Here is a 14,798-nt window from a genome sequence, read left to right on the forward strand (position 1 = left end):
TGCAATATGCAACACTTACCCCTTTGTACTGGAACATGTGGCCCTCAACATACACTTTATAGTTCTCCACCCCCAGCTCTTTTGCCAGTCGCAGAATCCGGTTTTGGGTAGGTCCCACATAAGATCCACCAACATCTACATAATTCACTTTATCATTCTAGGAACAAAGAATACAAGAATCAGAAGCTGTGCAGGAAGCTCCTCAATACAAACATTTAGAAGCAGAAAGAATTTTTCCATACTGAATGCGTATGGAATGTATGGGTATGATATTCAGGAGGGATTTGCTCATGGGAAAGGTTGTTGAGCCTGAAAATGGGCTGCACAGGGAGGGGCTGGAGTCACCACCCCTGGAGATGCTCAAGAAATTCACATTACTTTTCTTGTAATTGCAAAACATTTCTGCAGCTGAAACCACCTCCAGCATCAAGGCTTGTTTTCTCTCCCTAGATACCTGCTTAGACTTGGTGCTGCAGGTGCTGAGCACTGCACTGCAGCTTTCCAGGTTAAATCTCCTTTCCAGCTCTGCCCCCCTTGGCTCCAGCCTGTCTGGGCAGGGACCCCCAGCCATGCCTGCCATGAAAGGTGCTCCATGCACCCCTCAACATCCAGTTGGGAAATGGGAAGAAAGCAGCAGGTTTCAAGGATGCACACTATCACAGCAGGCTGCTCTCCCAAGACAGTAACTCTCGAACACTGTTTATAGTGAGTATTTTCAGCCTGGCACTCTCAGTGTCACAGAAGGATGGTGTTTATGCTCCATGTTTCACACACAATGATTTCTGCTGGAACACCACTGTTTATCTCTGGTTCCCCAGCAATGGCACCTGACATAATTTACACCTCCCTCAGTTCCAGGGCGGGAAGCAGAGGTAATGTCTGTATTACATTATCCTGTGCCACAAGTGACTTTTCATTTCTTTCATATTTTTCTAATAGAAATCAAGATGCATTTCATTTTTAGAAGCAGGAGTGTTATTTCAGATAATTTTAAGGCATTTTAAAACATATGTCTGAGCCATAATGATGTCTGGTTCTGCTCAGGCTGCTTCTTATAGAGCTCTAAGTTATCATGCCTGTTACAGTATGCAATGGGGAAATTCTCTGACATTCCTGGTCCCAGATGATGGTTTTCAACACATTATTGAAAACTAGGTAGACAATATTAATTTTTCCCTCATCTACTAAGCCAGTCACTGAACCTTAGAAGGCTGTCAGGTTGGCCAAGCAGGGATTCCTCTTGGTGAACACATGCTGACTGATGGCTTTTGGATTAGTTGCTCTGTCACCTTCTGAGGGATTGAGCTGAAGCTGCAGTTCCCTGGATCAAAATAGCAGGAGTGGCATCTGTCCCACTGTAGACCAGCACAAAAGAGAGCTCACACCTCATGGAGCACTTACCCTGATGGTGAATGTCCTTCCTCCCACTCTGTCCCGGGCCTCAAGGACCACCACGCTGACCCCAGCCTCTGACAGCAATTTGGCAGCTGACAAACCTGGCAAAAAAAGAGAAAGTGCATTAAAACCAGTGGCAGCAATCACCCTCATTCATGGTCAAAAACTGAACTAAAGCTTCAAGGTCAGAGATTTCAATAGATTGTTCTCAAAAATCCCTGAGAGAAGCTAGGAGCCTTGCATGGTATCTCACCACAGAAATCATGTGGGTGCTGCTTAGCTGCATGTTATAACCACTCACAGACTGAAGTTTCCTGGCCTCTTAAAACCAGTAAAATTTCAATTATTAAGGGGCAGACACACATCCTACTCTCCATTTGTGCAGCCTATGGAAAGGCAGCACCCAGCTTGGGGGCCTTGCAGTGCTGCAGTGACATCAAAAATGCTCCTCTCCCACATCAGCTCTGCTCCTCTGCTGTCCCTTGGCCTCATTCACATGCAGAGGAAAGTCTGCTTCACTGTCAGGATTCATTTTCAGCAATGGAGTTTGACCATGACAATCAAACAGGCTGCATGCAGATACTTTATAAGTGGAATTATGGTCTCAGCAAAAATCATCTAATTATGGGACTTTGTGATGGAGCCACTAGAGACAACTGAAAATTCAATAGGACAGGAGACCTCTCTGCTCCTGACAGATGGGAGCTGAAATTGTAAAAAGCAATCATGAGTTGGTGAAATCAGATTATACCTCTGCCCTGCAGGCCAATTTGGCACTGAAGCATTGTTTCTTGGGAGTTGCTTCCCCTCCTTAGGTACATGAAAGGCAGCCCTATTGATCAGCACTCCAAGATATCCTGCAGGCAGGAGTAACAATATTACCCTCATGTTTATTACACTACCTTGAAATGTGATTAAAATCAACTTTTTGTGAGCCTTACAAAGATGGCATGTCTGGAAAGACCAGGGGAGAGGAAACATTCTGGGAAGAATTAAATGTACTCCTTTATTCTAAGGGCAATGCAGAATTGACCATAAACTGCTATACATAGAATATTTAATGGGAAAGTGGGACACCATTCACTGGAAACCAGAACTGAGGAAGTTGAAATGTCTTACATAGGCAGAAACTATATTTTTATATATATAATTTTCATTCTCATCTAAAAGTAACTTTACACCCTTGCACCATATTCTTCAGATTGCTGCTGGAGCCGAAGTCTACTTAATTCTTCCATCTATTTAATATTCTATTTTTTTTTAATTGGAAGTCATTTTCAGTGGAGTGGATATATTACAAATTGATCTAATTTATTTCAGTGGTAATTTTTTTCCTCCATGAAACTCTAGAAATAATTTTTTTCTAGCTAATTCGCTAATCCATTCAGTGATGGCTTCTCTTCCTTCCCACCATAAACGTAGAAGACACAAATCTATGATGTTGAAAACTCAAACTACAATATTTTCTTACAAATACATCATTTTTTATATGCAGAAAAATGAGATTTCAAGAGATACAGCAGGTTTTGTTGTACCATAGTGGATATCCTACATGTATAAAATAAAAGGCTGAATATTCTGTATAAATACCACTGGACACTCAGACATGAGAGGGCAATTCTTTTGTAAGAAAGTTTACTTTAGATATACATGCCTTGAAAAAATTGATCATGAAGCCAAAAGAAATCTGGCCTAGGTATGAAAAAAAAATTAAATGCAATCTTTGGTGCCTAAGACCATAATTTCATGCTGAATACCACAGCTCTATTCCTGCCACAGTTGTTTAGGAAGAATAATGATCACACTGGACTGAGTTGGAAGTTAAGCTCACTGCTGGATTACAGCTTAATTATGGGATGTATCCAAATAAAGAAGGGCTGCTAAGGAATGAAGAACATGCTGTATGTGACTGAGATTCTCTAGCTTGTTTGCCTGATAAACTGCACTTGTTCTCCAGACTTACAGGTGGTGAAGTTTCATTACTGCTAACCCAATGGTCATCTGAAAAACCGGTCCCAAAAAAAGAAAAAGGCTTTGAAGTTTCATAAACTGGGAAACAGCAAGAAATAAATTGAGACAGAAATGCCTTACTGGGAACTGGGAGAGGGCATGACTCACAAGTATAAACAATACAAAATATGTTTATTTAAGATTGCTACTACACATTTACTTGCTCAAAGCATGGAAACTATTTTCTCTCAAAACAGAAGGGCAGGAACAACACCCACACACAGCATCTCCATGTCTGTCTCTATCTCTGTCTGTTGGATCCACCTCCTTAGCTCCATCCTGGTGACAGTGAAGAGCACCAGGTTCAGGGGCTTCCACAGGTTCATCTGAAGTATCCCAGAGGTCATGAAGCCTCTGTGGTTTTTATTAACCTCTAAATTAACTGCATATTTACCCTTCATCTTCTCCGTAACTTGAGTTTTCAAGATTTTTGTTGCTGTTCCAGTATCCTGGACAGGACTGGACACCAGAGAGTGATTGATTGATTGATTGATTGATGGGGTAAGAATGAGAGAAGAAGGAATGAGACCTTCTCCCTTCCTGCTCCTTGCCGCATCCCTGCCTGCTCAGCTCCCCCTCAGGTTGCATGGAGCCATCCTCCCACTTCCTCTACATCATCTCCATCCCAGAGAGGATGATCATGAACTTCAAGGAGCAGGGAAGAAGCTGTGGATGCCTCCATCCCTGGAAGTGCTCCAGGCCAGGCTGGATGGGGCTTTGGGAGTTCTGGTCTAGTGGGAGATGCCCCTGCCCATGGCAGGGGGTGGAATGAGATGGGCTTTAAGGTCCCTTCCAATCCAAACCACTCCTCACAGGCACATTATTCCAGGCCAAATGGAGGCCTGGGCTCAGTGCTCAGACCAGGCAGTGACAACTCTCCAGTGTCTGCAGCTGTGACTCTGAGCAGACACCCCTGTCACAGCCCAGCCTGTGGCTGTGTCACCTCCACCTGCCCTGAGTGCAGCCCTGAGATAAAGCTGGAAACCATCCCAAATCACTGGACAAACTCCTTCCAGATATCCCCTAATTCCATGAATTAGAAATACAGCACTTGCCTCAGCAAGGCAGGAGGAGCCTGCCAAAACCACAGCTCATTCTGCTCTGGAAATTCACTTATTGCAAAATGAGAACAAACAAGGCCAGACATCCTCCACAAGGGTTTCTATGGAAATCTCACAAGCAGCTCCCCTCCTCTGAGGATGCCAGGCAGGAAAGCTCTGTTGCTATTGATTCTGCAGTGCTATTAAGGACTCAGAATTGCTGCTGCTACAGATCATACTGTGGCTGCTTTCATGCCAGAAAATTGCCATAATGCTACCATGAGTAAAGCCCTTTGAAGTGGATCAAAACACTGGATATACAGCTAAAAAATAAAAAAAAAAGAAAAGAAAAGAAACTAAGATGAATTGATGCCAACCTGCAGACCACAAGACACACCCCATGACTGAAACATAAGGACACAGAACAATACTGAATTTTGTAATACAACAAAGCCCATCTCTACCTCACAGGAAAGAAAAGTTCAACTCCATAGGTAGTGAACAACACTGGGACTGAAGAGACTTGAACTTGATTCCAGAGGAGTTCTGTAATATGGAAAGTGGTTCCCTGTTTTGTAGGGAAGTGTTTATAGGTGTAGATTTATGAGAATAATTACAAGTTGCCTCAATACTGGGGTTGATACAGAACATATGAGCAGAGATGATTTCCACAGCACAAACAGTGAGAGTTTTTAAAAGTTACTTTATTGGGAATATCCTAGTGTTTGTATACTAACAGTATAGAGCTATAGTTTTCAAAATCCAGGCTCTGTAAATACAGAACATTCCTTCATAAAATCCTTATTAATCCACCCTACTGTACACAACATAGCAAAGCCACATTGTGAGAAAGATTATTAACTCATTACTGTAGTGTTCGGGCAAGATTTAATTGAGAAAAAGGGGGAAAATCTTCCTGTAAAATCCCTGCATTTTTCTGATCTTGAGTGGGGAAATAATTTTATGACTTTTTTTGCTCATTTTTCTAATACACATCAGTAAAATAAGACAATTGAAAACATATATTTATTAAATTTCCAATGTACTTGCATCCTAATGCTGTGATTATTTTTACTGTTTCATTGATGGAAACCCAAACTTTTTGTAAACACAATTGAGTAATTAAACCTGGCAATGATCACCTTAAAATCAGCACTCATTTTTCCAGCTAGAAATCCCTTTGGCAAGTAAAAATGAACCTGTCAATGAGAGATTCAAAACATTTCTGCAATCACCATAGGGTAAAATCTCCCTTCCTCACCTCTTTATTCTCCTCCTGCAACCTTGATTACCCTTTGATTGGAAATTTTGTGTACATCATATCATTTATTTAAGTTTTAAAATACAATTAAAATGTGCCCAGTTACATCAGATTGACCAGAGAAGCCACTAATGGGCAACAACACACAGAAAGCTGAGAATGAAAAAATTGTTTCCTTTCACTGACTAAGGATTTAAAGATTTTTAAATTTCTACTGAAAATATAAAAAGACCCCAAGCCAACAATGCTATTAATTCAGTAGTAGCATCTTAAATCCACACAAAAGAGCAAGAATACACAGTTTGGATCACAAGTCTACATTTATTTCTAATTTAGTGTTCCTAATACCATAACATCACTAATTTTCTGCTTGTCAGAAACCATGTTTTATCTTGCCATACTTTCTTTCATGTCCCTTCTTGTAGAATCCTTGGCACTGAAGAGAGATTGAGTATTTTGTTCTTTTCAGGTAAATCTATTTAATCTCTTTTTCATCAGTATTCTTTCCCTTCTAGGAAAAAAAAAATCCACTTGATTCAGCAAAGATCTTAACCAAAAGAGAATAAATATTTTCTACTACAGAGTACATTGTTCAAATGAGACCAGTTCAAATGCCATTGCTGGTCTCAATGGCATCACTGTCTAAATGCTTCCTACAGATGCAAGCCTTGTTTTAAAGGACACAAAGACACTTTCTCATGGACAATGTTAGCAGAAATGCAGTGGGCAGGAAGAGGGAATTCTATTCCAAAGATGAAATCACTCCACACACACCCACTGTGATTTTTTCACATCCACAGCTTCTTGCAGTAAACTTTCTTTCCCCAAAGTAATGCCCTCCCTCAAAACAAAGGCAGAAAAAGTTAATGAACATAAGCCACAGGGTTGGAAATGAGGCATCTTTCCTCCAATTAGACATTAAAATAATGAAAGTTTGATCCCACCTAGTAACAGAAACAACCAAGGTAATTACACACATGTTGCAGCTATTGACAATTTTTTTAGTCAGTGTTATGCAGAATAAATACTGTTACCTAAATGGTGACTTTCAACTAAAAAAGAATGTCAAAAAATGTTGCTGCTAATTTATGATCAATGTCATCACCACTAATACCAATAACATCAGTGTTGGTATTCTCAGAAAAGACTTAATGCTTGAACCATGCCTGGTTTTGTTATGTTAGGGTATTTTTAGGGATCTGTCTAACTACTTTGCTATTTCTTTTGCCTGTTGTGACAAATAACACTCATAAGATTTCAGCAGCAAAACAGCAGAACACATTATAAGGAAGGAGACAAATGGAAATTGGTACTTCTGCTTATTTGCAATTACTGTATAAAGCATCCATTACACTTTGTATGGGATTCTGGAAGTTTTGTTCCTGCTGTAAAGTTTTGTCATAATGACAGTCAGCTTGCTAGGAGTATATTGGGAACTCAGAGCTGTGAGAAACATTGGTATTTATTTCTGCATCCCCAAAAATGGTCTTTAGGAATCTCTGCTATGAAATAACAACATTATCAGCTTTCTGCTTGGCTCCAGAAAGATGGAAGGAAGGAACCAGGTAGCTGGAACCCAGCACAGGGCAAATGCAAAGTGATAATCAGAGAATATATTTTATGAATCAAATATTGCATTCCTATAGGTCAAATCCCAGGTAAATACAGAAGTAACAGCAGGGGGAAATAATTATTGAAAACTACTCCAGATTTACACAGGTCAGACTGATTCTATCTCCCACCAACAACTGTGTGTGTTTGACAGTTTATCTGACACCACCACCCACCAGCAGCTTGGAATGCTGTCAAAACAAACAGGGCAGTGTACAACAGGAGTTGTGCTGCCAGGATGGCAAGGAGGAAAATCTGCATTTGCTCATTATTCAGTCTCTCACTCAGAGACCAAAGCCAAGGCGTAGGTAGCTCGAGGGGTGAGGCTGTCAGTCACACACTGTGGAGCTGGAGATGCCAACACAGAGGAAAACAAAAATGTCTTAATAATATATCATATGTTTTATTTCTATATAAAGGCTAATCATTGCTATATTTACATCCCAGCTTTTCCTATGATTTCTGGCCCTTGGAATCCTCCATAAGTGCAGCAGAAAACAGTGCTGCTTCCTGCACATGGCTGGGAAATCTCAGCTTTGATTTTGTAGAACCACACAATCTCCTCTTTTCTAGATAAAAACAAACATCTTTCTCTGTGGAAACAAAACCTATCCATGTCAGTGAATTGCAGTCTTAAGTGGAAGATTCAATTATGACTGGTTTTCTCTTGTGTTTTATATTTGTAACACAATGTGCTGAAATTTCTTCCAAACCACATTTGCATACAAAATTTTTTGGACTTCTCTGCTCCAGGACATACTTCTCCATATCTGCTGCCTCTCTGGTTTGCATTATGTAGACAAACATTATTAATTCTCCATGCAATCTTCTGATAAACTTGGCTTCCACATGAGGTGAGGCTGGCACATGGATATATTCCCATGAAAAGAAGTTAACATATTTTGCTAACTTTTTTTTTTTTCTTTTTTTCCAAGTTTGGAACTATTTAAGCTTGAATTTTCAGGGTGTGTTTTTCAGGGTGTGGTTTTTTGTGATTCTTTTTTGCTGGAAAATCTTGGTCAAAACTGACTGTCTATTTCTAAGTGTCTAAGGAAAACATATTCTTTGATTTTGAAAAATTCGGCCTTTTTTTAATGCCTATTTTTTGGAAGTTGCAGCAGCAACTTGAAATATGGCAGGGAGGTAACCTTGGAGTCAACATGGCACATTTTGTTGTCCATATGAAAATATGATCCAATAAGGTCAGTTAGAAAGTTTTGAGAAATTACAGGTCACAGAAGTCATCCTCAGATCTGACAAGCTGAATATCTGAGGTTTCTGTCAAAATTCTCTGAGCACTAAATGCTGTCCCGTTGTTAATGAGCAGTGCCTGAGGAGTGACTGAGCACCCAGGCCCTCCTCACAACATTTTGTGCCATCAGCTTGCTGGGTTTCAACAAACACACAATCAAGTAAAATCAATCATGTCAAAATCAATCCAGAACAGCACTCTTCAGTTCAGCAGAAAATCCTATAAATAGAAAATGGGAGCAATATTTGAGCCATATAAATAAAAACTCCCTGTGGGTATAGGGAAAGTCTTTAACTTCAGGCACCAGTTTATTTAATATGCTTGGGTATAAAATGCTGTAATCAATATTAACTGTATTACAGGGGACATTATCTATTAAGAGTGACACAAATATGTGCCTGAGGCTTTTACTGGCCACTATCCACATTTTTAATGTGCAAGCCCAAGTGGAAAGAGGAATCTATCCCATTCTCTGCAGCTCCCTCTCTGCAGGGTGCAAAGGCACTTGCTGATGCAGCCTGGACACTTTGAGTGAGATTCCATGGGGTACAGCAGGAAAATCCCAGGGGTACAAGCCACCCAAGCAGAGATTTCTTCCAAATAGAAGAAATTCAGTTTTTCTCCCCAAATCACTCTTTGCAGAAGCTGCCTCCATCCCCAGCCTGCAGCTCCCTGCAGGCAGAGGGGATTCTGTGTCCCTGGAATGGCCACACTGTGGTGTGCATACAGAGGCCAGGAGCAGGGATGAGCAGAACATGTTCAGAAATTCACTGTTCAGAATTCACTCACAGGACCATGCTTTGCTTTCAGGAATCCACAACTCCACAGCTGCCTGTCAGGGTTTGAGCTTCATTTCACAAATACTGGACAAATAATTTAAAAGCCACAGCATCACTGCTGGGAAGTTCACACCTAACAGAACCAGCATTTTGCTTATACCTCATACAGATTTCATGCATTTGTAGTAAAGAACTAGTTTATCCCAGAGTTTCCTACCCCTTCCTGCATGCACCAGGTAGTATTTAAAATACAACAGAAGGAGAGGAGACAGAAATCTCACCAGATGAGTCAAATGCAAATTCAATTTCAGCAAGTCAACACTGGAATCAGATTGAAGGGAAATCCTGTCCATACTGGAGCATGATTTACTATGTATTTCACCAGAAGCAGAACTCTAGATGCAGATTACTTTTTCTTATTTTTGTTTTTAAGACCAGAAAGCAGCACTGTCTAACCTCTTGCAGAACTGAGGTGTAGGCATATTGGTGCAGGAATGGTAGTAACAGAGAAGCTGTGAGAAAAGCAAATCAGACCAGAGGCTGATCAGAGTTTAATCCCCCAGCTATGAAAGGCAGTGTACAGTAAAAAGGATTAACTATTAAATAAGGCATTTATTGTCTATTTCTCAATGGCTGTTTTCTTAAAATGATGCCTGTTCTAATTCCTAACAGGCAGACACCAATGTCTATGCCACTGGCATGGGGTTTCCATTGGCATGAAAAATGTTCCTGTACCCCAGGAGTGCTGTGACATATTTATTTGCCTTGCTTATGCCACCGAGAATTTTTCAGGACTGTGAGCACCGTCAAATTTTCTGCTGGGCTCCATTTCAATCCCCACACCAGGCTTTGGTCCAAGGCACCGGTGTCACAAAGTAACTCAGTGTTTTTGTACCAGTGAGGCAAGACACGACATAGAAATGCTGGAAGCATTTTCTGAAACACTGCAACAGGTTGGGGACCTGGAGGAACGAGGCACCCTGAAGGGAACAAGAGCTTGTCAGGGCTCTAAAAACCACATTAAGAGGATGTCACCATCAGCTGTACACAGAATGGGCGGTAATTCCCTAAGGACACTCTGTGAATTAGAGGAACCCTAAGGATGAAGACCAAATGTCTCATTCTAGCAGGAAAATTACCAGACATCTGGTAAAACTGAAAAGCAAGAAAATCTAGATCCACACTCTTCCTGTCTGTTTAGTGATGCTAGAGATTATTTGCTTATTTACATATTCACAAATAATTATTTAAACAGTTACTGTTATTTTAGTAGAGGAAATAACAAAATTGCATAAACAATTTGCTACTTTATGCATGAATTCACTGCAGATTACACCAAAGGAAAGCCTCTGACTCCTTCTCAACACCAATAAAACCTAACTTTACCCACATCAATAATGGCTGTAATATCACTGAAGTTACACAGTCACAAAACTCACTTTTTCTGAATCGTTAATGAAGGAAGGACTGCCTGAAAACTGAGATCTGGCCAAAGCTGCCAATACAAAATTGACCTGAGAGACAACTTAAACACTAATTTTCTCCAACACAGCAACATTCTCATTGTAGGTAACATAAAAATAATTAATTAACGGGGTTTTTTTAAGCATAAGGATGATGATGCAGCTGCTGGTGTGAAAGTAGATCTGAAGAGTATTTTGGGAAGTGTTGCCTGGTGAAGTGCGAGGCCTCCACGGCACTTGGGGAATCGGGCTGCCTCTAGAACAGCTCTTCTCACAGCAGCAGAACCTAATCCAGAGATACTCCCAGATGTTTATTCTGCAGCAGTTTCCCAAACAAAACATCTGCCACCGCTGCACGGGCAACCTGAATAAACCACGCCAAAACACCACCTTTGTCGGGATCAGTCCCAGCCTGGCGGCACCAGACCCAGCCCGCATCCCCGTATCCCTGCCTGGCCCCCACCCGCGGGCACTGCCAAGCCACTTTTCCCCCAGCCTCCCTCCCGACCCGCACCAAGAGCGAACCAAGGCAAGGAGCAGCTCTCTGTGCGATCACGACACGCATCATTGTCCCTGTCCCTTCCCGAGCGCCCCTGAATCCCCTGGGTCCCGGCCCTGCACTTCCATCGCCCCCGCACACCGCCCGACGCCGCTCCGGGGCCGCTCCCGGCGGGATGCCCGGGGCAGGCGGGCGGGGACCGCGCCGTTCCCCCCGACCCACCTGAGATACCAGCCCCGATCACGACCACGTCGTATCTCTGGGCCATGGCGCTGTCCCCGCTGTCCCCGCTGTCCCCGCTGTGCCGGCTCCGTCCCAGCCCCGAGCTCCGGCAGCGCCGTCCCGCCCGCCCCGGCCCCGCCCACGGGCGTGGCCACACCGCCCTTCCACCAATGGGCGCGTCCGGGGGAGGGGCATCACCTGGCCACGCCCCCCCGGAGTTCGGTGTGCGGCCCGACGGGGCGGGGGATGCTCGGGAGCACCGGGAACACCGGGGGCTCCGAGAGCACCGGGGAAACCGAGAATACCTGGAACACCGGGGATACTGGGAACACCGGGAACACCGGGAACACCGGGAATACCGGGGGCACCGGGGAAACCGAAGACACTGGGGACACCAGGAACACCGGGGACACTGGGAATACCGGGGACACAGGGAATACCGGGGACACCGGGGACCCTGAGGACACTGGGAATACCGAGAATACCGGGAATGCCGCATGCCGGGGCGGGCATCGTGCCGGCACCGTGCCGCACCACGCCAGGGGAATAGAGGCAGGCAGGCGGCAGCGTGCCCGGTGCGGGATGCAGAGTGCCTGGTGCGGGATGAGGTGCAGGATGCTGAGTGCCAGGTGCGGGATGCAGAATCTCCCGGTGTGGGATTTAGGATGCCGCCTAAGAACCAGCCAGCGCTCCCTTAACCCCGCGCTAGTGACCCGCAGTGACTGCAGGGGAGGAGGAGATCCATGGAGCCAGAGGATATGGCAGCCTGCAAGCGTCTCCTCTTGGTAGAATTAAGTTATACTTAATCCATGAGCCAGGGAACAAGGGGTTAACCTTTCCACGGATGTATCTTCCCAAAGACAATGCCTGAAATAATAATTGGTTGTCAAAATTAGCTACTATTACTGCCCTGGAATGATGGTTGTGACATTCCTTGCCATGCGTTCTACAGCTTGTGCAGGTTTTATTGCCAAAGTGTAAATGTCATCTCTGTGGAGTGGAAAAAATAAAGAACCCTTCCAAATAAGCACAGGAGACCTATTCAGACCACACAATTATCAGAAATCCTAACACTGTTTCATGTTAAATATTGGTGTAAGTTCTGAGAGTTGCCCAGTTCTGCAATTCCAAGCCTGGGTATGACCAGTGAATGCAATAATACTGTAATACTTTTTGGCTGGTGTTCTTTGAAATGAATCAGTTTTCTCTTCTATTGGGAAAATACAGGACTTTTGGGTTTTGTTAGATGTCCAAATGAGTGAGATGTAGACCTGTTGGTGTGAACCAGAGGAATGCTACAAAGATGTTTGGAGCACCTCTTCTATGAAGAACATCTGAAGGAGCTGTGATGGTTCAGGCTGGACAAGACAAGCCTCTGGAGAGACCTTATTGAGGGCTTTCAGTTATTAAAAGGGGACTCTGAGAAAGATGAGGACAGACTTTATAGCAGAGCCTGTTATGATAGGACATGGAATAACAGGCTTAGACTAAAAGAGAGGTGATTTAGGTTTGCTATAAGGAAGAATTTTTTTACAGTGTGGATGGTGAAACACTGTAAGAGGTTGCTCAGAGATGCAATGGATGACACATCCCTGGGAACACTGAAGGTCAGGTTGCTCCCAGCAACATGATCCAGTTGAAAATGTCCCTGCTCCGTGCAGGGTGAGTGGACTGGCAGAGCTTTAAAGGACCCTTCCAACCCAAACCACTCTGTGGTTCTGTAACAGCAGTGACTGAATGCAGAAACATCAATAAATCACTAAGCAACGGCGCAGGAGACAGAATAATGGATCTTCCTCACCAATAAGAACAGGTATTTACAAAGTGTAAGTGCAGAGCTCAGTAAGTGTGTTGCAATATCTGCAGACACTGTAGCAAGGCAGAACAGCAGATCCCTGCTGCTCTGGGAGATCATCTGCTAACACAGAGCTCATTATCACTGTGATTGCTGCTGCTCCATGCCAGGGTAAAGGGAGCACAGCAGGAAGGGACCCAGGCTGTGAGAGTGGAATGGATTCTGAAGGAGAAACCTAATGTACCAACACCCGTTTTGTGCTCAGAGAACAGAGAAAAAAAGCCTCTGTTTCTTGAGGGAGATAAGGACACCCACTCCCACAGCTCTGCTGGCTTCTGTGGGCAGGTCACAGGGAATCTGACAAATAAACAGCTTCACTCAGGGGCACCTCCCTCATAATTCAGGAACCAAGTTTGGAGGAAAGCAACAGAAACATCCTTTGTGATAACAGCAGGAAACTTGTGTGCATCTAGATAACTTGCTGAGAGATAAGCTTGCCAACAAATCTCCAGTGCTAAAAGGAGCCGTAAGAGTCTTGATAAAGGGCAGTGGAGACTGAATGGTTCTACCCAGACCAGCTCTAATGATGAGAGATAATATCCAAGTGTGAATTATACAAATTGTTGGCTCAACCTCTGCAGTAAAGAGTGAAAAAATTCCTGAGGGGTTACCAAGGGTTACCTCAGGATCTGACATATTCCAGAGGCAGCAATGCCTGTCAGAGCCATGTGACTGCTTAGTCCTTGGCATCAATAAGAGCACTCAGAATAATTCTCTCTCAGCTCAGACCTGCAGGCATCTAGGATTTGGAAAAAAAATAAACCCTGAAGCCTTGCTTGAGAACAACAGGATAAACCCAATAGACTTGCTGAAAAAGCAAGAAGTAGGGAGGGAAGAAGGTGATGTGTCATATTGAGAGTGATCTGCTCTTCTAAATGCAATGACCATGTTTTTAAAAACAGATTTGAAATATGTCAGAAATTCACAGAAAATAAAGAGATGCCAAACCTTACACTAAAGGAAATTCCAAACAGATAAAATTTTATTTGGAAATAAATCAGCTGTCACTCAGAATGGAGAGTTGATTAAGAAGGAAATGCTCACCAATGGGCCTTCTTTGTTATGCAGTATAAAAAACAAGGGAACAGCACTGAAGAATGAATATAGGAAGCTTCTGTTGCTGAAACCATTTCCTAGCAATCTCTTTAGTTGATTTATGTCTGCCTCAGTGATTGATCTGTAACAATAATTTGCTGAGCCTGCAGAATGTGCATGATCATAAATGTGAAGGTGTAAAAAGTCTCAGACTTAGAATTTCAAATTTGCCAGGAAAAAACCACTGAAAGCTGCTGAGAAATACAGTGGAATATCAAGAACAAAGCTTTCACTTGAGATCATATCTGTGTCAGCAATGACAAAAATTGTTGGGTAGCCCCAAGAATGGGCAAAAATGGATCAATTTATTGATCAA

General features: G+C 43.0%; 1 protein-coding gene across 1 annotated transcript in view; it reads right to left on the reverse strand.

Moving 5' to 3' along the window:
- Nucleotides 1–11,705, reverse strand: part of LOC102072722 (amine oxidase [flavin-containing] A) — a 35,455-nt gene extending 23,750 nt beyond the window's left edge. The window contains exons 1-3 of the mRNA XM_074534517.1: nucleotides 11,533–11,705; nucleotides 1,402–1,496; nucleotides 20–157 (exon numbers count right to left, since the gene is read on the reverse strand). Coding sequence (XP_074390618.1) covers nucleotides 20–157; nucleotides 1,402–1,496; nucleotides 11,533–11,578 — 279 coding nt within the window. The 5' untranslated portion in view covers nucleotides 11,579–11,705. The remainder of the gene's footprint in view (nucleotides 1–19; nucleotides 158–1,401; nucleotides 1,497–11,532) is intronic.
- Nucleotides 11,706–14,798: the final 3,093 nt, after the last annotated feature.

This window comes from Zonotrichia albicollis, chromosome 2 (assembly GCF_047830755.1).
Source record: "Zonotrichia albicollis isolate bZonAlb1 chromosome 2, bZonAlb1.hap1, whole genome shotgun sequence".
Taxonomy (NCBI): Eukaryota; Metazoa; Chordata; class Aves; order Passeriformes; family Passerellidae; genus Zonotrichia; species Zonotrichia albicollis.